Source organism: Vombatus ursinus, unplaced genomic scaffold, assembly GCF_900497805.2.
Source record: "Vombatus ursinus unplaced genomic scaffold, bare-nosed wombat genome assembly UNPS02014799.1, whole genome shotgun sequence".
Classification (NCBI taxonomy): domain Eukaryota; kingdom Metazoa; phylum Chordata; class Mammalia; order Diprotodontia; family Vombatidae; genus Vombatus; species Vombatus ursinus.
The window spans coordinates 52512939-52535422 of NW_020954577.1; the positions used below are offsets into that span (position 1 = coordinate 52512939).

The window sequence follows — 22484 nt, forward strand, 5'->3', positions numbered from 1 at the left end:
ACATTCAGTTTCCTGAAAGGAGGCTCCACATGTAAGAACCAACATTTCCCTGACTTTCCATTTCACCAGACTCCCTCCCCAGCACCTCTCCTTGTGAGAAACATCCAGAGAGCCCCCCAATCTCCTCCTTGAGTTCCCAGACTAGATTCATATTTCTCCCTTTAATTCAGTACCAGAAAAAAATAATCCAGAATAAAGAGAGGCTGCACCAGGCTGCCAACACAAACTGTCCAGGGGTTTGACATGAAAAGAGAAATCATGGAGATATTCACATATCTGGAAACCATAATTCTTCATTTAAATTAATTATTTTAATTAATTGCTATAAAATATTCATTTTTTTCTTAGAATGTGGCTAAGAGAACAAAATATCTAGGGGCAGCTAGGTGACACAGTGGATAGAGCACCGGCCCTGGAGTCAGGAGGAGCTGAGTTCAAATGCGGCCTCAGCCACTTGATACTCACTAGCTACGTGACCCTGGGCAAGTCACTTAACCTACCTGAAAAGAAAAGAAACCGAAATATCTAAGTATGAGATTATGTTCACTTAGCTGTTGACAATTTAATTGTTCCAATATCTGGAACACATAAGTTCTGGACAGTAGTTGCTTCACTATCTTCAAGTTATGCTTTTGCGAACAAAATGTTTAGATATACAGCAATCTCTCTTTAGATATTCTGGCAAATAGTGCAAATAAAGACATTCTTTGGGTCGTGATTTTCAAACATTCTCAACATCATATCCTATTCTCTATCAACAACTAGGTAACAAAATATAATACTGTAAATACACACATTTCCCAACAGCATTAGTTTAACATTTATGAGTTATGTCTGTTGAAAAGATGAAAAAACGGTTCAACTACAATATTTTCCACTTGTCCAAAAGACATATATTTCTACTTAAATAAATATAGAAATGAGCTCCTACATCTTTTGAATGGTTTGAGCTTCGCCCCAAACACAAAAGCCTTGTACACCAGCCACCTGCTTATTACATCAGCGCTGGGGCCGCGATAAAGACCAGCAAAGGCAGAAACCTGCCTGAAAGTAACACATGGACCATCTTTTTCAATTATATACAGAAATGAAGGTTCCCTGGATCCCACACACTCCTTGGAAAACATCATGTAGACCACCTGCACGGAGCCAGCGACGGCTCCTGCCCGAGCCGGAGAGATTCCACGGCATTCCTGGGAGGGGAGACGAGCCACGAGCCGTGGCTCGCGTCGTGGCCGAGGGACTCTCAGGCCGCTATCTGATGTGGCCCGACGCGTTGATCCTCTTACTGGGAGTCCCGGGCAGGAGGTTCCCGCTGGTGCCATTGGTGATGTTGGCGGCCACATCACTGACCCCGATGTAGTCCACTCTGTTCTCCAGTTTCACCAAGCGCTGTAAAATGTCATCCAAGAGGACGGCAATAGTTCTTTTCAAATCAGCTGGGAAAGGAAAAGACGGCCCACATGAGAAAAAGAAAAAAGGGACTAAATGATGTCACAATTATGCCCTTAATGCCTGGATCTGAGTGGGAATCAGAAGGAATCTGTGCAGTCTTTATGGCAAACCTTAATGCATGGACAATGCATTCACGTACTCCACAGACCTTCTGAAGCAGCTATGTGCAGGACACGACCCATGCCACAGAAAGCGCACCCTGGGAGGAGGCATGTGACGTTGGGCAAGTCACCTAATCTACATGAGACTCAGTTTCCTCATCTGTAAAATGTAAGGGTTTAACTAGATGATTTCTGAGGCACTTTCAGCTCTAGACCTGTGATCTTATATTACTAAAAGCATCCTTTTCCTAATGTTTAATTACGTTTACACTATGGTACCTTTGCATTTGGTTGTAAGGCACATCAGTCCCTTTTAATTATCTATCTTTTTGGTCAGGCAAGCTGGTGATGAGGACTCGAGGCAGGCTACAGGCACAGGTAAAATGTGTGATCAGCGTAGGCGAGTGTGAATAAGAATAGCTCCTCTGGACCAGAGGCAGGAAATTAAGATCTTTCAGCTGCTTGAGGGGAGGCCAGGACCTGGGGAGCAGTTCTAATTTCCAGTAAGGGTTTTCTGGGGCAACAGGAAACAGCTGGGGAGGAAGCCATTAGGAAGTGGGGGGCCAAGGCCTCGGAATTTAAAAGGCCCTATCCAAGCACGACAGGATCTAATCCTTAGATTCTGAGCTGAGGGAAGGGGACAGTCCTCTTTCCAGGACTCTTCTGGGTCCACATCAGATGGTGGGGCCATCGTGTCAGGCCCAACTCAAAGGTCTGTCCTCCAAGAATTCTCTGGCCCCGGGATCAGGGCCCGGGACCAAGTTGCTCAGGAATGTTATCATTATTATCATGCTTATTACCATCTACCTTCTCCAACATTTTGTCTCTCAGCTTCTCTCTCTCCTAAGGTAGGCAGGCTCCTGAGCTCTGACCAGAATCTTTACTGACAAAGTCAGCTAAACAGAGTCACTAAACAACCACTGTACCTGCCCAGATTAAGTTTACCCAGAGGAGGCTCAAGGCAGTCTTCTCTTTAAAAAGAAAAAAAAGTGGAAGTGAAGTTGTTTTCAAAGGTAGGTTTCAAAGGTGTCGCTGAATTGTGTCACTGGATGGACTTTCCCCTTTATACTTGGCATAATTTTCCTCTTCAGAGGAAGAGGGAAAGGTCAGAATAGGGACCTGGGAGAAAGAGGTGACCACTCTGTCCCTCCCTCCACCCCTATGAGTCTCTCTGTTTTGGGGCCTGAAAAAAAGAAAAAGGCCAAGAAACGTCTGGCTCCACAAGACCCCAAAGGCCAAGAAGGATTCTGGTCCCAAGCTAAGCTTCGGCCTGAGTTAGAAAGGAACATTCTAATTAGGGTCTAGACATAAGAGCGAGGTAAGAAGACACCATTAAAGGAAAACTTAACAATTAGGAAGAAAGAAAACCCTATTTGTATCTTGGAATGTTTGACTTAACAATGCTCCAAAGGGCAATAAGCTTGGAATTAACTGTTTTAATAAAGCTGTTTTTATATAAACAGTGAGGAAATTGTTCTGTTTATAACAAGCTTGAGCAGAGAGCCACCTCCTCTGTCTTCAGGACAAACGTTTTTACTACCAAAGACTGCGTGCATCCCCTGTATCTATCACGAAGTGAGCTAAAAGCAGCTGGGGAGGAATAAGCTGAAGGATCGACCCATATCGCTCCTAGGGCCTGAGCCCTAAAGCACAAGAAGAGAATGATCCATCACCTCCATTCCAATTGAGAACAACCCAGGTCATCCCTAGCCTAGAGCAGCACTTGCTAAACTGTGGGTCTAGACCCCACATGGCGTCATGAAAAATCCAGCAACAGTAAAAGGTTTCTGAACACGCAACGACCAAAAATTAACTGAAAATCAAACACAGAATGAATCCGGGGTGTTTCTGTCAGGGATAGCCCATGTTGCCTGGAGCAACTTCACTGTAGCCTTGGTCTGAACACAAAGCACGCGCACTTTGCACTGCGCGTGCTCTCAGGCCACGAAAGCCAACCACCACTGGCTGCCAAACCACAAAAAAGGGTCTTAAGCAGAAAAAGTTTAAAAAGCCCTGGCCTAGAGGAAGGAAGACTGTCATGTTGCATGGATGGTTTTCAAGGCTGGCCCATGGATCTAAGACTGTAGATCAGGCTGGGGGGGTCTGGTCTGGTTCCAGATCCTGAGGCCTTCATCCATACTGTAGGCGTGGGGTGTGTGGGTGTGGGTGTGTGTGTGTGTGTGTGTGTAGCACCAGATGTGTGTGGAGTCCTTGGCTAGCTACTGAAAAGATGAAGAAGGAGGGAGAAAATAAAGACGCACGAGGACAGAAGGCCCCGGCCCGTAGCAAGGTCCTAGCAGAGGGAGGCAGGCAGAGGAATTAGCCCCCTGATTGTGACTGGCCATCTCTCTTCCTCTGTACTGGAAGCCAGGACAGATCCTGGCATGAGGCACCTGCAGAATCTTCTCCACGGTCTTCTGCTCTGCTTGAGGGGTGGTCAGAACGTTGAGGGCAGAGGGCAAGTTCCCACCAGCTGCTGTGTAGAGGAAGATAAGGAATCAATAAAGCAGCAGAGGGGACTTGACCTCCATTTACAAGAGGCAGAGGCAGAGTCAGCAGATCCAAGATAAAATAACACACCAGACTACCGGCTTGAGCACACCAAGAGTGGGTACAGAGGCAAGCGGAGTGGCTCTGAGACCGGGAGAATGGGCACGGCGGGGGAGACCCAGCATCAGAATGAGGAAGGGGAAAGGCCAGCATTAGTGTTCACGTTACAGGAGACTGTTCCTGGAGAGCAGAACTCCAGAGTGTGGAATGGAGAAGGCAGCACAACTCTCCAAGATGGTGGGGTCCGAGACAATCACACCGGCATGGGGCTGAAATGGGGACAGAAATGCAGTATGTGGAGGTGGAGGATGTCCAAGAGCTCGTGGATCGCGTGCTGTAATATGATTACCGAAGTCCACGGATTGATGACAAATTATGGGAAGAAGCCCAGAAGCCAAGGCCTAAAGCTCACTGAAAAAGAGAAAGACTAGGCAGCTAGGTGGCGCAGTGCATAGAGCTCCAGCCTTGGAGTCAGGAGGATCTGAGTTCAAATCCAACCTTAGACACTTGACACTAGCTGTGTGAACCTGGGCAAGTCACTTAACCCCGACTGCCTCACAGAAAAAGAGAAAGACCCATAGGAGGTAGATGGGTGGGGAAAGGAGTGATAACTGAGCCTCATGGACCTCCAGATGTCATTTAGGAATAATGATCTGGAAGTGGATACGGGAACCCGCTTCTCCCTGGCCTTGTAAGCCAAGGGCAGTGGAAGAAGGACTGGTCACTAGGGGAAAGGACTGCAAACAATGGGGCACCCCCAAGGGAGAGCTAGGTTTCTGTTATATCAAGGCGGGAAAAGAAATGTTGGTTGAAAAGTTCAAGAATATAAATGGCAGTTTGTGGACAATAAAGTGGGGGTTCCAAAGGGCACTGCAGATGCCCAGACAAGAGGTGTTTTGAGTTTGGGTGGGACTGGGAAAGAATAAGGGTGAAAACAACATAGAACGGGCATGCTGCTCAATCGTACCTAAGACAACTAAACTGCTTGGGAAGGCAGGCCCTACTGTTCCTGGAGGCCACGCGTGCTGGACACTGAAGAGAGCACTGGCTTTGTAGCCAAGGGACCAGAAGCCTCAGTCACTCCCAATGGGACCATGGGCAAGTCTCCTCCCAGCTCCAAGCCTCAGTTTCCTCATTGTTAAAATAAAGGGACTGTACTCAATGGCTTTTGAAGTTCCTACTGGCTTAGATCCAGGATCCCTCAGCAGTAGGACCACCAAGTGGAAAAGAGCTGACTGAAGCCCTGGCCCAGCAACGGACGGATGGATGGACCAGAACATTTGCAGTCTGAGCACCAGCCCCACTGAGCTCCTGAAGACCATCCTGATGATGAGGGCTGGGCTTTGCATCAGGGAGTTCCCTCACCCAAGAAATCACCGATCCTTGAAATACTAAAGTGATTTTAGAATCAAGTTGGATCTGTTTCCATAGGAAACAAAAATCTCTATCTTTGGTCATGCTAAGAAAAAACATACATATACCTTAACAATAATACCATTAGATATTTAGGAAACATTTTATAAAATTAGCAACTAACATCTTGGTTTTAAATTATGACATTTTTATCAACCTTTACAACTTAAAAAAATTCTGTTTTATAAGAAGATTTCATTTGAAACACAATCCACTCAATTATGTATACAAATACAGTGCTGGAGAAATAATAAGTCTTCATAATTCAGAGCCCACTTACTTGAAATTTGTGATTAATTCAGACTTGAATTGGGGTAAAAATTTACCTTCCCATTATCTATGAAAAGATAATTTGCTAAACAAATTATGTGAATCAGACTACACAGGGATTTCTCAGTCTCATTAAAATTTTAAACACTGTTGAAGTTTCTATAGGAGCAGCCTATTTGCAGAAAATGTGCTTGTTACAAAACAATCTTTGGCAATCACTAAGGCTGGAACTGGAAGAAAGACCACAATGACTAGTCAAAAGATGTGGCTTTGTATCCTGGCTCTGCCAGGCACTTCCTTGCCATCCTCCCTGCCAAGCACCCTCTGGACCCCTAGACCTCCTGACACCATGACCTAGGTGACTTAATCCACTCACTTTGGAAACCCCCATAATGGAATCATGCTGCCCTAACTGGTGGGTCAGAGTCAGGGCAGACAGTTACCCATAGCCCACTCTATATTAGCCATCCCCAAAGCCTGCTTCACAACTATCTAGCCATCCACTCTGATGCCAGGGAGGGTACTACTCTTACCACCGCCGCCCCCCTCCAATTTCCTCCTCTTCTACTGGAAACAATAATGAAATCAATATGACTATTGAGAAAGGATGTTAATTGGATTCCCTTATGGTTCTAACTCACCACCCCAGTACCTTACAAACCAAATACCTCTCTCTGGCTACCACTCCTCTGTTAAGTCTCTCTCTCTATTAGAAAACAAGCTCCTAGAGGGCAGGGACTTCCTTGCTTTTCTTTTTTTTTTTTTTTGTTACATCTCCAAATACACACAGTTGGCACATAGTAGGCACTAGATACTTGTAAAAATGTCAGGGAAAAGAATGAAAAATGGAAACTAAACCCTCATTATAATGACTAAGGTCAGGCAAAGAGACAGGAGAATGCCACTCTCTTTTTCTTTTCAGGGGTAAGGGACTCCAGGTGAAGACACTGACCAAGACCTGGGAGAAGGGGAGGAGGTTGGTTCATTTCACTTGAAAGTTTATATTATTTGTGACAGAGCCAGGCTTAAGGAGCAGAGGCGAGAGGAGGACTGTTTATAAATGACGATGATATAAAAACCAAAGTTACAACTAAATATACAATTCTGGAAACCCTTGTTTACCGACATAATCAGATATTTTGGTTGGAAAGGACAGGCTTGAAATAAGTAAAAGAAAATAGTGAACACTAGCAAATAGGACTTGATCACCTAATCTGCTTAATTATAGTTTTTTAAAAAGAAAGATTTAATGAGAATAAATGATAGGCCCCTTAACCCCACAGCTAATCATGAGCTACCTAAAAATAGTAATACCACAATCCATTATTGCCAGTTACTACTTAGGTATCAGATCAGTGAACAGCGTAAAAGGGCCAAAGAAAACAGAATTCACACAATTGTAAATAGGATTCCAAAATGTGCTGCTATAAAATGCCTATTTTTGTCAATAATGATATTGTGACATCATAAAAACCACTTCTTAATAGTTAGATGGAAGAAACCACTAGAGACGACATGTTTATGAGTATGTGAAATGCTGATATTAACATCTAAACCTAGGCTGGATTCCCTTGGCCTCCCAGCAGGCAACATCATTTTATTACACAACAGAAAACACAATTAGAAAGGCAAGAGTTTGGTTATTTTACATACTCTGGTTTCCACTGGTAAATATAACGAACATTTTAGTTCTCTGCTCTTCCCTACATACATCCAGCCCTTCTCCCTTCTGTTCATTAGTGCAGCTAACTGAGCATTTGCTGCAAAGGGAATGATTCCGAAAGAGGGATCTGTTGTCCCTACTGTGAGAGTAAATCTGAGGGGGACCTAACACACCAGAGAAGCGTTCAAGCTGCCCAAACCAGACACCATGTGTATGAAAGGGAGAAAACTTACTCCAAGCTGTGTTGGGCCAAGTGGTTCAAACTGGTCCAACCGTCTCGCTTGGCCTAATTTGAATCCTCTGACCAACTTCCCTTGAGCTGTTCATTCTAAATGCAAAGCCTACTCTCCATTTTCTCTGCTTTGTTTACCAGATTCCTAAGCTGGTTTTCCCCACCTGGGGAGGAAGGTGCCCTCTGCCAGCTGTTCTCCCAACACTTAGCAACAGCAGCCACTGGGCATTTGCCAAACATCCTGTGTTTTCTACAACTTCTGACACTCTTCAAAGTCAGTTTAAACCATTCTTTCAAAAGGAAATTTCAGTGGACTGTGAGTATTTAGAGTGGACTATTTTTTATAAAATTTTACTTGCAAGATTGCAAGAAATAGACTTATTAAAGAGCTATATTCACTCAGAGGCATATTACACTGATAAAGATGATAAATATAAAATATTAAACACAGACACTGGGGTCGGCCATTGGGCGTAAAAGCATTTGGAGGGTGGGTGTGGGCGAGGGAATGGTTCAAACTGAATGGAGAAGGGAAAAGATAAGGAGGCCAAGAGATTCTCCCCATCCCTGCTCACTTATAAAGTGATGCTACCCGAGTTGTGCTCAGGGTACAACAGACCACAGATGCCATGGGCATTCCATTAACAAAACCAAATGGCTAGAGAAACCCTCTCATTCCCAGAAAATATGGGGCCCCTGGGTAAGTCCCTTAACCTCTCTTAGCCTCAATTTTCTCATCTCTAAAATGGGTATAATTATAGCATCTTCCTCCCAGGATCATATGAGGTAATACATGTAAAGCGGTTTGCAAATTTGAAAGTGCTCTGTTAAGTATCCAAATTTACTTTCTGGTAAGGACATTCCAGAAAGGCCAAAAAGGGAGCTGCGTGTGTATGTGGATACATACACATGCATGCATGTTCGAATACCTCTAATTATAGAAGGAAGTGTAGAGAATCAGCCTGCAGAGGCTGTTTGTATGTGGTGCTGGAGGCCTGAGAAGGACATAGCTGCAGCTTACTGGGAGCACACTGACCTGGTCAAACTAGCGCTTTAGGAAAATCCCTTGCAGCTGCACAAAGGCTGGATTAGGAAGGAGGGAGGCCACGAGAAAGCTAGCTCGACTGGAGGTGACCCCGTGAACACAGAGAAGGGCACTGACGTGGAGCCAGACAGGGTGAGGCTTGGCAGCTGGCTGCACGGGAAGCGGAAACATGGTGCCTGGAAGCATGAGGTTTGGAAACAGAGGAAAGGGTCAAGAAAAAACTACATGGCAGTGAGGATGAGGACTCAGGCATGTGTGAGCAAGCCTGAGAAGGCCCCGCTTGGGGCTGTGACAGTAATTGGCAGGCCAGGTCACCTATTAGCTCCTGGCAGCCCAGCCAAGGAAAAAAAACAGGTGTGCTCTCTTCTGGCCCCTATCTGGCTCGGGAGACAGACATTTAGTAATTTTTACTGGCACAATGATAACACTGTGTACAATCAAGTCTCCATAATCTCGCATTGCCAGAGAATGAGCTGTTTGAGGTAAGCAATGACTGAGGGTGTTCGCACCAGAACTCGTCTCCGGCCTGCTTCAACTGCATACCTTCCTTGACTCTCCCTTCAATGCCATACTGGACAGGGACAGTCTGGGCCTGTGTCTGCCCCACCTGGCTGCCATCGGAGACAGTCATACTGACTCTGTCAGCGAAGTCTGAAGAGTGACCAGAAAGTGATACGTCTGGGGTCCCCTCAAGGACTTTCTGCTGACTCGCAAAGTGGCTGCAATCTTCATCAGGGAAGGAGAATCCACACCTACAAAATCACCCCGTAGAAAAGTCTTGCTGATTCAGGGCTCTTGCTAAGGACCCAGTTATCAATCATAGGGGGCTGTGCACAGACACTTATAAGTGGGCTTCTTGACTATTTTCGTGGCAATAATCCCTTGGGCAATCAGTCCAGTAAAGTCCGTGAAGCCCTTCTCAGAATTGGTTTTTTAAGTGCACAATACGCCGAGGATTGCAAAGGAAACCAATTAGACTGAAAAATAGTATACTAAATATCAGCATGCTTCATATCAAAATATTTTTAAAATACGTTCACAAACCCCTGCTCTTTTGAAAAAGACTCTGATCTCAGGCTTGAAAGCATCAAGGTGAAATTTGGTAACAATAAAAGACATTGCTTCATCACTTTCAAACAACTGACTTTTTGGAGCTGAGTATCTTACTAGCCCACGTAAGCTATTCCAAGCGTTATCTTCTCTCCTTAGCCTCCCACACCAATTCCCTTGTCCCTCTGTCTCAGCTGAGGACCTTGCCTCTGGTAAGATTGAGTCCTTTCAGAAAGGAGCTCCCACTTATCCATTCTTTTCATCTCGAAGCCCCTTAACATCATCCCCCACTTTCCCCCTCCCGTCCCCTAGTCTGACGAGGTGGCTCTTTTGCCAAAGCCAAAGCCTGTCCGTGTGCACTTGACCCCATGCCCTACCATCTTTTTCAGCAGACTGCAACCTCAATCACCGACACCCCCCCCCAACTTCAATCTCTCCCTATCCATTGTTTCTTTCCCTACTGCCTTCAAATGTGCCCAAGTCTCCCTCATCCCTCAAAATCCTTCAGTAGGCCTCCTGGGCCAGTCAGCATATTATCTCTCCTCTCTTTCTCAGCCATCCTTCTCAAACTACATTGTATTTATTCACTTTGTGTTTGTGGCGTCCTCTGTAATACTTGTGGTAAGCTACTTAAAAGAAGAGATTGTGTCACTCTTTGTCTCTGGATCCCAGGGCCTGGCATGGTACCTATCATACAGAAGGCCTTAGGAAATTCTTGCCCATGGATTAGTAAGTACAGGAACATAGCAAAACTTTGTGAGTAGATCCTCCCATGGGGTCAATCCTCGGTTCCCAGTTGAACAGAATTAGGGTTAAATAAAGGAGGAAGAGATTAGGAAATCTTTACTTAGTCAAAGTAAATCTAATTTACTTCTAAATTCAGCAGGCAGTTAGTTTAAGCCAAGCCAGAAGTCTACTTGGGAGGTGTTTTCATTTAAATGCCTAGAGAAATTGAGCTTCTGGTGGTGAAATTCAAGACTTCACTAGTTGAAACAAAGTTGTGAAATAGTCCCCATTTCACTGACTAATTGTCACTAAAGTTTTATGCAGAAGCTTTAAACTGAAGGTAAACTAGTTCTTTGAGGGCTAAGAGAATTCATACGTTTTCCTTGCCATTTCTTCCTCCTGTCCCGGTTTTCTCTACTTTGCTTTGCTTGTGTTTTTTGTTTTTTGGTTTTTTCTAACCAGTAAGCTAAAGAAGATGGCATTCATCACTTCAGAAAGGGCAAAGATGGTGGGAAGAACAAGAGGATGAGGGGGTGGGCAGTCGTTTGGGCTTAATCAATCAATCAATCAGGAAGTATTTATGAAGAACATACTAGGTGCCAGGCCTAGGCTCTGGGGACACAAGTCCAAAGAACAAACAATACCTCCTGGTGAAGAGCTTACATGTTAATGGATCTCCAAGGTATATATGTACCACCCTCAGACTGTTCATACACACAGCCAGACCAGGGAAGTGTGTAGACCAGGAAAGAGGGAACATCCCTCCTGGAGTTTCCCAACAAGTGTGCAAATGTGTCACCAACTCAAAAAGCTGACCGCCACCTGCGCCACCATGGCCTGAAAAGACTGAGGCTGCAGGAGGCATGTAGGTCATCGAGTGAGAGCACAGCCCGACTTCCATCATGATTTAAGGGGAAGAAAAAGATGAAAATTCCAGCCGCCATCTTACCATATCCCGCCAGAGATGCCCCGTTCTCGCCGCTCACGAGGCTCTTATTCTCCTCGGCCAGAGCTTTCACGTATCTTTTGCTTAAGTCCAGGATCTGCTCCCGCAGCTCCACACTGCTGGCGTGTCTCGGATGCTGGAACGTGTAGTGAAGCAACATCAGACCCCAGATGAAGCCAAACACCAGCAACAACAAACTCAGCTTCTGAGACATGTTTTTTCTGGAGAGTGTCAGGAACATTCCGGATGCAGGGAGCAGATGGAGCCAGATTCGAACGTCGGGAACCAAAGCCACCAAGTAACCAGAAGAAGGACTCGGGGAGGAGGAACCCCTTTAACCGCCTGGATGGCTCATCTTGGACACGATTCTTTCCAACTCGGAGTCAATGCACCGTCCCTAGGTGAGGTTCAGGGAAAAAAGAGTAGTTACAGAGCAGCCGAAGAATGAGAGCCGTGGAAGAGCTCACTGGAAGCACCTGTGTAATGTCTAGACCTGCCTGGCTCCAGGAAGATGGAGGCAGCTTCTTCACCTGATCCCCTCTAACAAGTATCTCCCTGTTCCACTAAGAAACAGTTTCAGCGCAGTGCCCCCAACAAACCTCTTTGAGCTGCTTAAACCAAGCCCATTGTAAGCACTATCACCAACAATATAATGGTAGCAAAGCTTACACCTTCTCTTTTGTAACTGAGAGCTCACCATGGGTAGCTCTGGGTAGCTCTGCCCATTCCACGCCACAAATTTGGGTACAGTCTTAAGCTACCTCTGCTACAAGATGTGAGAAAGATTAAAGTGGGCAGAGAAACAGGAAAGTAGGGAGTTGGCACACCAAGGCCTATAGACGTTGGAATAAGACGGACCCAAATGAAAACCAGAATTTAGGGCAAGGTAAAACTGACAAAGATCAGCCTGGATGACGAGGATGGAGCCTGGATGGAAACGAACTGGAACCCATCAAGAGATGAGGAGGTTTAGCGGTCTGTAGGAAATTTTTATAAGAAATAAGCTATTTCAAAATGACATTGGGAAACACGTTATTAATGAGAGTAACTCCCTAGAGGTCATCCAAACAAATGTTGCTTAAACGCCTCCTAGTTACAAGCAACTAGGAGTACAAAGGCCAAGAGTGATACAATCCTGGCCTGAGTGGAAGGGGTGGTTGTTTGTCCTTGGTTCTCCAAGAAGACCACAGGGCATCAGGAAGGCGATGCAATGACTGGCATGTGAACTGCATTACAGTGGGGGAGGGCTGTGCAAGGTCACCAGCCTCACTTTCTCCTCTGGAGCCAAGTAGGTCCCGTGGCCAGATATAGATCAGGATGACTGGAAATGGCCCAGGATGCAGTGAGAAACCTTGGCCCTTTTAAGCTAAGATCTTTCCTACCTTATGGATACCACTGGGTGAGCTGGAACTCACTATCCTACTTTCTCCTCCCACCTGTTACCCCAATGCTACACCTATTCCCTTTCTTTTATCCCACCACAGGGCTGCCTGAGGGCAAATCTCCTGGTGAATTCCCAATTTCCACACATAAATACAGGCTAAATGAAAAGGGCCCAGAGAAGTCACAGAGAGGGTGTTGGTTATAAACCAGTATTTATTTAATCGCTTCAGGTCTTTTAGTTTTTAACAGCTAACTAATGCCACTCTTCTCCACCCTGACTTTTTTTATCCAGGGCCAATGGGAGGGAAGAGAGAGAAAGAAAGCAGATCAAATTAAACACTGTTTACATCTGCAGTGCTTTTATTTTCACTTTAAACCACAGGGCTGATACATAATTAAAATCCACCCCCAATCCCAACAAAATGAGCCTTGGTAAGCATTCCTAAACCTTTGGCTTACTCCTTAGCTTCTGCTGGACTTCAGGCCTTTCCCCTGCAGAGGATGAGGTTGAGGGCTCCCGGCTTCCATCCCTCCCAGGCTATCAAACCTTTGGTCTCCTTGGACTTGTTTGAACAGTTTCATCTTACTTAAAGCTTCTCCTCATTAGACTAGTTCTTCCACCCAAGAAAGTAGCTTCCCCAACACCCAACGGGTCTCTGGCCTCTCACTATGGGCAGCAAGGTTATGCCATGGCTGCCTTGGCACAAACTTCTCCCTGTGGCCTCCGGGAGAAAACAGAAAATCCTCAACCTGCTTTTGAAAGCCTTCCACAGTTTAATTCTCACCTTCCTTCTCAGTCTTATTTTATTTTTTAAACTTTCCTTCCAACTCTCTCCATTTGGAGCAAACCTGCTAGTGAGGGGTTCTTGTAAACAATGTCCCGTCTCTGGCCTCTCTGCCTTTGCCCTCATGGTCCCCCATGCCTGGGATGCATTCCCGTTTCACTTCTACTTCTTACATCCACCCATTCCTCCAAGATTAAGCTCCAGCACCCCTCCTCCATGGAGTCGTTCCCAACGTGCCCAGGAGCCCGGATCCTCCCCCCACAAATGATCTTACATCTAGTTTGTCCATACCTGTGGATGGACGTATCTTCCTTAACTAAGTGTGAAGGAGGAATCCTTGAAGGCAGAGACTGTCTGCCTGTCTGCCCACAGTACCTGGCACATAGTGGGTGGTTAAGAAATGATTTTACAATACCAAAGGTCAGCCCTAGTTTCTCGACCCACATTCCCACTGACATCTTGAACAATCAATCCATCCTCACTACTTAAGTGACTCTTCCACTGTCCACCGAACTTTCCCACCTAAGCATTAACAATCTGCCTTGACCTCTACATTATTCCACCCTCCTCCTCCCTCGACTTCCCAAACCCGCCTGTAACAAACACGCTGTTACAATCATTTTAAACCTGTGCACACACAATGGCCGCCAAGGTCCACCAGGTTTTCTTCTGTTTCATCATCATAGGCAGTTTATTTTTGACGAAAGTCCTGTATTAAGTGACAATCACCGTGGGCCCCTCCAAGTTAGGGAATTTTGCTACCACTCAGCCAGTTTGGGCTCTCCACCTAACCCCACACTTCCATCTGCCTCTAGCTGACCCCGGACTTCTTTGTGTGGAGGCATGATTCAGTTTGCTGGTATCATCTGGGCAACAAAGCAGCAGATTATGGTAAAGTGTCTTCGGCTAGGAAGCTGGGGGAGAGGCCAACGTCCCTTTGGACCTCCCTGACGCTGGACCCTCCTCTCCTCAGTGAAGCCCATCTCACTATCTCCCTGTCTGGCACAGCTCAGGCCTCCCTTGGCTCCATGCTGGTGCCAACCTCTCACACCCAGATTCTCAAAATCTCTTCTTTTTGACTGCTGAATGTCTATGAAACTTAGTTTCCCTACCTGTAAAGAAGGCCAAATAAAACTCACACTGCCGACCTCCAAAGGCAGAATTCTGGGATTAGGAGACTGTCTGACGATCACATGTTTGGAGCTCGAAGGGATCCCAGACATCACTTAGTCTAACCCTCTCATTTTATGGATGAGGAAATGGTAGCCCAAGAAAGGCAGTCGACTTACTCAAGTTCTCCAAGAAAAGGATGGAAGGGGCAGAGGCCTCAAGCCCAGGCCCTCAGCCTCTCTTCATGGCACCGCATGGCGCCATGCCCACTGTCAACCGCCATTGTCCAGAAGGTCATCTCCTCAGCTCTCATTCTTCAGGATCCATTCAAAGCTCACCTGCTAAACGGAATGAGCCCTGACTACTCCATTCCTCCAGGATCTGATCTCTTCTGCCTCCTGTGGCCCTCGGTCCACACCACATAATTGAACATGGAATTACTCTCCTCCCATTTATTGTTCACTATTTTTCCTGCGATGGTCCCCCTTCCCCCCACCCCCATCTAGACTCTAAGTTCCTTGAAGATAAAATCATTTCCTCTTATTTCTATGTCCCAGAAGGGTCTGCAGAAAGGAGAGCAGTGGCCAGTAGCAGTTTATTTTTGAACACTCAAAATCTCTCTGTGCCTTATCAAGAGACGCAAAGCTGTCAGAACATCTAAAGTTTAAAAACAAAAACAAAAACAAAAAAATGAGGACTTGGTGAGAACCAGCCGACTGTCTGGACCCTGAAGAGAGCACAGACACAGATGCTGTCCGTCTGTCTGGGATTAGACTTGTTCTCCTGAACCCTATAAGGCAAAACGAGACCTGATGGAGGAGCTTTTCAAAGAAATGAATTGAGGGTCTGGCTGAGGAAAAACTTCCCCAAATCCAAGCAGTCCAAAGTAAAATGAGCTGCCTGTGGATGGGGGGATGGGAGATGGGGGCAGGGAAGGAGGAATGGGTTTCCCCAGAGGACTTCAGAGAGGCTTGCTAAGCACCTGGAGGGAGATTCTGGCTCAGATACAAGCCAGGCTTCAGAACTCCCTCCACTCAGAGATTCTCCAGTTCCCTGACAGGAAAATGACCCAACCCAGAGCAATCATCAGAAATCTCAAAACTGACAGCTTGGGCTATTTCCTTTAATGCAGCAATATAGGGGGCAGCACGGAGCTAAGCCATGTCCACAGGTGCCACCAGCTGGCCATCTAGTAGCAGAAGTAGCCCCTACTGCCCACCTGTGGCTCAGAAGAGGGCAGACTATCAGGCTATTATGACAGGATGCATCTTTTCTGCAGGACCTAAGACAACCATCAGCTGGAGATGACGGAAGGATGAGCCAGACCACTGCACTGGGCAGCCTGAGGGCCAGCCAGGGCAGTCACAACCCATTCTCACTCAGAAGAACACAGTCCATCTCCCAACTGATCCTGAAAACAACTCAAAGGTCAGACCTTGCTAGGGTTCTCTTTGTATAACAGAGGGTCTGTGGTTACCAAATGAAGTGTCTGAACCCAAGAATATGGGGGGGGGGGGTGAATGAAGAGATTCAGCTCTTATCTAAAGCTCCCCTTAAAAAGGCCTGGAACTAATCAAACCTGGGGGAAAGAATGTAGTCACGTTTGTCCATCTACTCAAATTATGGATGTGTAACTGCCAAGCTAGTTACACAGGGCACTGACAGAACAACGTTAAATCAAACAATCAACTCTTATCTTGCTTTGGTAGAATTTTATATATTATAATACGGGCACAGATCCAATGTTCTTTGGATTGCGCTGTGTTGTCAAAAACTTTGTTAACACAATTTACCACCACCTCTACATTTAAAAAAAAAAGCTGCATGAAATGTATCATTTATGTAGATATCATGCCAATCTAAAAAGTTCCTGTAACAGGAGCTACTAAACTGAGACCAAATCTACAGATTGTGACCAGTCCCAAGAAAAACCTCCAAGTCAAATTTCAGGTTTCCTTCTGTGCATTCTTCTGACTCCTGTCATTACCCAGACCCTAATTCCCACTCTAACCCTAATCCCTGGAGCCAGAGCCCTCTCACCTCCTTCAGCAAAATATCTCAAGAAAACACCAGGGCGCCTTATCTATAACTTAAAATGCATATAAGTCCTGCTATTATCCTTCCTGGGGCCATTTGTATATTAAGCCTTATCTCTAATGGGAGAATGAATGGGCTTGCTCTCCACCACCAAAACACAGGTGACAAACCTATTCTACCTAGAGATAGGGCCACCAGTCCTGCTATTGATAATTTCATTGGACCCATATGGACCCCAGTGACACCAAAGCCCCAGATTTCCCACTTCAGAATGGGACGGTGAGAATCAAGTTGTGAGAAGATACTGACTGTCCAGAATGACAAAAAGGGAAGAGTTTCGAAAATATACATCAGTTAAACAGAAATGCAAGTGTTAGGGAGTGAAACTCGTGAAAATCTCCACCCTCAAGATGGGGATGAACCATTAGGTTCTTCCAAGAGCGATTTCAGGAAGAGCTCTAACTGAAGGCTGGACATAAACACTAATTATCACACTGTCAAAAGAACCTACAAATTAAGTCCTCGATATCCATTGTTAACAATCTGATTAAACAATACTTCTAGAGTAAATACTGAAAGTTTAAAATTGTGGTGGAATCTGTTTGCCAATTGTTAAGTTTAATCTAAAATATATAATGAGTCAAAATACTTCACCTGAAATTATTCTAATTTTTTAAAGAACCTACTTCTAACTACATACTGTACCTGACAAATATTACCACAGACAGATACTGTAGAGAAGGGGTTTTGCCACACACTTTAAAGTGATGTAAAGTACACAGTGTGTATATGCACCCAATGTGTGTGGATCCAATCAAACATTTTTCCATCCTCAGAAAAGATTCTCTTAAAAACGTTCCCTTTGGTAGTTTCAGAAAAACCTGAAAAGACTTTTATGAACTGATGCAAAATGAAGTGAGCAGCACCAGGAGAACATTGCACATTGTAACAATGATCAACTGTGAAAGACTTGGCTACTCTGTTTAAGACAATAGTCCAAAACAATTCCAAAAAATGCTCTCCACCTCCCAAGAGAACTGATGAGCCTTCAGAGTGCCGACTGAAGCAGATTTTCTTTCACTTTATTTTTCTTGGGTTTTTTTGTTTGTTTTTTGTAACATGGTTAATATGGCAATGTTTTGCATGACCTTACATGTATAATGTAATAATACTTCTTGCCTTCTCAATGGATGGGAGAAGAGCTGGGGGGGCAGAGAGAATTTGGAACTCAAAATTTTTAAAAATGAACGTTAAAAATAACTAATTAAAAAAAAGGAAAGAAAACCTACTCATTGCCACCAGCATATCACCTCCAAGTTCTTGTGTGCCATGTGCTGTTTTCTTTTTGATCTGAACATTCAGAAAATAACATCCTCAGGGCTCAGATGGCCTCAATACTACATGCCCATAAAATACAACAGAATGGCCATTTTTTTTTTTTGCTTAGGCAATTGGGGTTAAGTGACTTGCCCAGGGTCACACAGCTAGTAAATGTCAAGTGTTTGGTCTGAGGTCGGATTTGAACTCAGGTCCTCCTGACTTCAGGGCCGTTGCTCTATCCACTGAGCTACCTAGCTGCCCCCAGATGGCCATTTTAATTAAAATTCAATTAAATTAAGGTCCAAAGACATTTCCTTTTCAGAAAAATAAGAGGAAGTGCAGGGGGAGAATTCCCTACCAAGCTCAATAATACATAACAGGAAAAAAAAAAAGAAAGCCCATCATCACCAAATGCAAATGAAACAGTGGAGAAACTATGGGCTTTTTAACACTTCTGTTGATGCAGAGAGGGTTACACATTTGTTTAGCTGTTCCTCAGCACCAAAAAACTACTCTTGAAAACACAAAATCTAAGAGATGAGAGAGAACACCACCCAGTGAGAAGATGCAGGGAGTTTTGAGAACGGAGTCCACGAAAGTAAACTGGGCTGGAACCGCAGAAGCCCTCCATGTACTGTACTTCAGATACAGCAGAAAACGCCTGGAAGCCAACCTGGAATCCCCTGAAGGATGGCTAAAAAAAGAAAGCTGATCCCTAAAGAAGCAAGATCATCGGTTTCTCCTAAGTGTGCTCTCTTCATGTGACTACCTCAAGAAGGCAGAAAAAGCATCTTCCTTTAGGAGAGGTAGAAAGGGAGTGGGTGGAATGGGTCCAGGATTTGGGGTGGAGGCCATGACCAGAGAAGCAAAGCATCTGGGGAATCCTGGAACAATTCAACCCCAGAAATCCAGAGACTTGATTCTTGTCTTGGGTTGAATGACACAAAAATTCAACAAAAAGATGTCTGTAAGACATTTATGGCAGCGGTGATAACCAAGTACCATCTACCACCAAAGAGGAATTTTCTGGGTTTGGGGAGAATGTGAAGGAAAGTCCATTCTGGGGCTTGGAGGCAAAAGCCCTGGGATCAAGTTCTGGCTTAACCAACTATTAGCTATGGAAGATTAGGCAAGCTACCTCATTACTGGTACCTCTCTCCACTCCTTCATCTGAAAAATGAAAAAGCTGGTCTCTGAAGCCCCCTGGCAGGTCTATGAAGCCCCCTAATGGGCCCTGAAGCCCCCTAATTGTCTCTGAAGTCCCCTCCAGGACTCGTTCTGGGACAGTTGCTAAGAGAAAAGAGAGCTTTCAAAAAGACAATCCGGCTTGTTCTTCCCAAAGTCAGACCACAAGGGACTGGACAAGAGAAGTCATTGAGAACAAGGCAAAGGGTCCTAGCTTTAGACTGGAGGGCTTGGGTTCAATCCAGTTCTGCTAATTCTTCCCTGCATGATCCTGGGTCACTTCTGGCCAGCCTCTAAAATGAAAGGGCTGGCCTGGACACCCTCTCTGGTCCTTCCCACTTTAATATTCGAACATGCTGGGCCCTCCGCCACCATGCCCCTCCCCTCCATCACTTCCAATCCTTAAAATGACATCTCCATAACAATCCCCGAGATAACACAGGTAAGTAGTATTATAATTATCATTGCCGTCGTTGTTGTTGTTATGGACAGAACACAACCTGTGGCTTATTATTCTCTATCAAGCGACAAAGGGGTTGCAGTGGATGGAGCTCTAGACCTGGAGCCTCAAAGACCTCTGCCACTCCTGAGTGGCCCGCGCAGGCGACCCTCGCTGAGACTGTTAGCTACAGACGGTCGGGGTAGGGGGCACCCCTCCTGGCACACGCCCCCTCCCTCCAGCCCCACCTGACCTGGGCGGTGGACTTGGGGACCCGATTCGGTCCTTACAGAACGGGCTTTCCCGCTCCCTGGCCCGGAATGAAGCCGCTGGGATGCCCACTGTACAGAAGGGAAGGTGGAGGTCCAGCCAGGGGCGTGCGTGAGGACGTGACCCCAGAGGCAGGGCTGGGCTCTTCGGGGGCCCCCAGGCTGCGAGGGCACGGGCGGAGGGGGGAGGTCAAGGTCAAAGCTCCGGCCCTGCCCCTCCCCCATTCGACTGCCCCGAGGGCAAGTGAGGGCTCCGATCTGCCCTGCTGGAGGGACTAGCCCAGGGAGGAGCGCCTGCCCCGAGGACGGGGATGGGGGCGGGGCTGGCCCCGGGTCCGAGACGGGCTCCCGCCTGCGCCTCGCGCTCCGGGGTCCGAGCGCCGGGTGCCGCGTCCCGGGGGGCACAGAAGGAGGCCCATCCGGACCCGGCGGGGCAGGGGGAGCACGGTGAGCGGGACCGCCGCCGGGATTACCTCGTCCGTCCGTCCGTCCAGGCCGGAGCCTCGGCGCGGGCGCCCTCGGCGGCACGAGCACGGGCACGGACACCGGCGCGGAGGCGGGAGCTTCTTCTCTGGCTCCAGGAGCTGCGCTCAGGCCGCCCCCTCGCTCGCCCGGCTTCCGCTCCGCCTCCCGCGCTGCATTGTGGGGGGTGTAGTTCGGCCAGGAGGAAGAGGCGCCTGGACGCTTGGGAGGAGTCCAGGCAATGCCCGCCCACCGACACGCCCCCTCCCCGCCTGCCTTCGGCTCCGCCCACCGACCTGACTCCTTCGCCGCCTCTTCCTCCCACCACCCCGCCCCGGAAACACCGTTGCGAAGCAACCAGGGACCTCCCCCGCCCCTTCACGGCAAGCAGTGTGCGCATGTGCGCGGGCAGACTCGCTCCCCTGGCTCCAGCGAGAGCCGGTGGGACGCGATCTGTGCGGAGACAGGCTCTCAGGCGTGTACCTCTAGGAGTGTATCCTAAGTTCAGAGCTTGGAGCCTCCCCTTAGAGGCCATGGCGTCTAGCCCCTGCATTTGACAGTCGAGGGAACTGAAGCTCAGAGAAGTCGTGAGGCAGACACGCTGAACCTGGAGTCAGGAGGAGTCCAGTCCCACTTCAGACACCCTGCTGGTTGTGAGACCATAGGCAAGTCGCTTAACCTGTCTGCCTCAGTTTCTTCCTCTGTAAAATGGGGATAATAATAAACTAGAGGTTAGCCTGTAAAAAACAGGAACCATTCAGGCCCAGGTCCACATTGATCAAACAACCTATTTTGTGTTCAATTTTCTGGGTTAGGTTCTGGGCATACAAATATAAATAGAGGAAGTCGTGGGAGGTGTGGGTTCAAATTCGAACAGTAGCTGTATGGCATAACCTCTCTGAGCCTCACTTTCCTCACCTGTAAAATGGGAGCAATCCAACAATCACAGGCTTGCCAGGAAGGGCATATAAAACAATGCATCACTAGTGTATCCTTTGTTGGTGTTGCTATAATGTTGCCAATGGCAGCCTCGTGTGTAAGGGGAGGGGGCAGGGAGGTTCCAGGGAGGGTCCCTCAGTGATAGGACCCTCCTTCATGTCCCACCATGTGGCCTGGAAGCTTAAGTAATACCTCTGACATCTACTGCCTCGGGGAGCCTGGGCAAGTGACCTAACCTCTCAGTGCTCCAGGCAAGTCTCCAAGACTTTTCTGTTTCTGTTCTTGTTTTCAGTCGTATCTGACACTTAGTGACCCCATTTGGAGTTTTCTTGGCAAAGATGTGGAGTTTCTTCAGCTCATTTTACAGAAGAGGAAACTGAGGCAAAGAGAGTGAAGCGACTTACCCAGGGTCTCACGGATTTGACCTCATGAAGATGAGTCTTTCTGATTACAAGCCCAGCACTCTGTGCCCTTCTCTCAGACTAGGACTTGCATAGAAGGTGCCAACCTGTGCTGGTGGAGGAATATTCCTTTCCTGGGAGTTCACTATGCCAACGAAATCTCAGTTCCCAGGTCTCTGCCCCTATAATTTAAATATCTCAAGGAGGTCACGTGGTGGTTCATAGTTTTTCAGTCATGTCTGACTCTTCATGACCCCATTTGGGGTTTTCTTCGCATAGATACTGGAGTGGTTTGCCATTTCATTCCCCGGCTCATTTTATAAATGAGGAAACTGAGGCATACAAGGTGAAGTGACTTGCCCAAGGTCGGACTGCTAGTAAGTGTCTGAGGCCAGATTGGAACTCGGGAAAATGAGTCTTTCTGACTCCAGACCTGACGCTCTGTGTGCACTATGGTGCCCCCTAGCTGCCTGCACATTGTGGTAAAGGGTCCAGAAATATTCTAACCAATGGAATGTGACAAATGCTTCTCTTGTGATCTCTCATTTGATTTTGCACTAGAGTCATGAAGGACAGCCCCTTGACAGACTTTGTGAGCGTCATCTGAGAACTAGCTGTGCTGAGATCAGAGAGGTCCAGTTATTCCTTCCTCCAGCAGGCATTCATTAAGTGCTTACTATAAGCCAGGCACAGAGATACAAGG

The 22484-nt window shown here is 46.7% G+C and overlaps 1 protein-coding gene across 2 annotated transcripts; it reads right to left on the reverse strand.

Moving 5' to 3' along the window:
* Nucleotides 1–537: 537 nt before the first annotated feature.
* LOC114050623 (coiled-coil domain-containing protein 126-like) lies at nt 538–20531 on the reverse strand. Of its 2 annotated transcripts, none has more exons than XM_027872456.1 (3): nt 20453–20531; nt 11455–11848; nt 538–1439 (listed from the first exon to the last, which is right to left on the reverse strand). In XM_027872456.1, exons 2-3 carry the CDS (start codon nt 11690–11692, stop codon nt 1255–1257), a joined length of 423 nt encoding a protein of 140 aa, XP_027728257.1. In that variant the 5' UTR covers nt 11693–11848; nt 20453–20531; the 3' UTR covers nt 538–1254. The 2 variants fall into 2 exon arrangements, with proteins under 2 accessions (XP_027728257.1, XP_027728258.1); XM_027872457.1 differs by lacking the exon at nt 20453–20531 and adding an exon at nt 14909–14929.
* Nucleotides 20532–22484: the final 1953 nt, after the last annotated feature.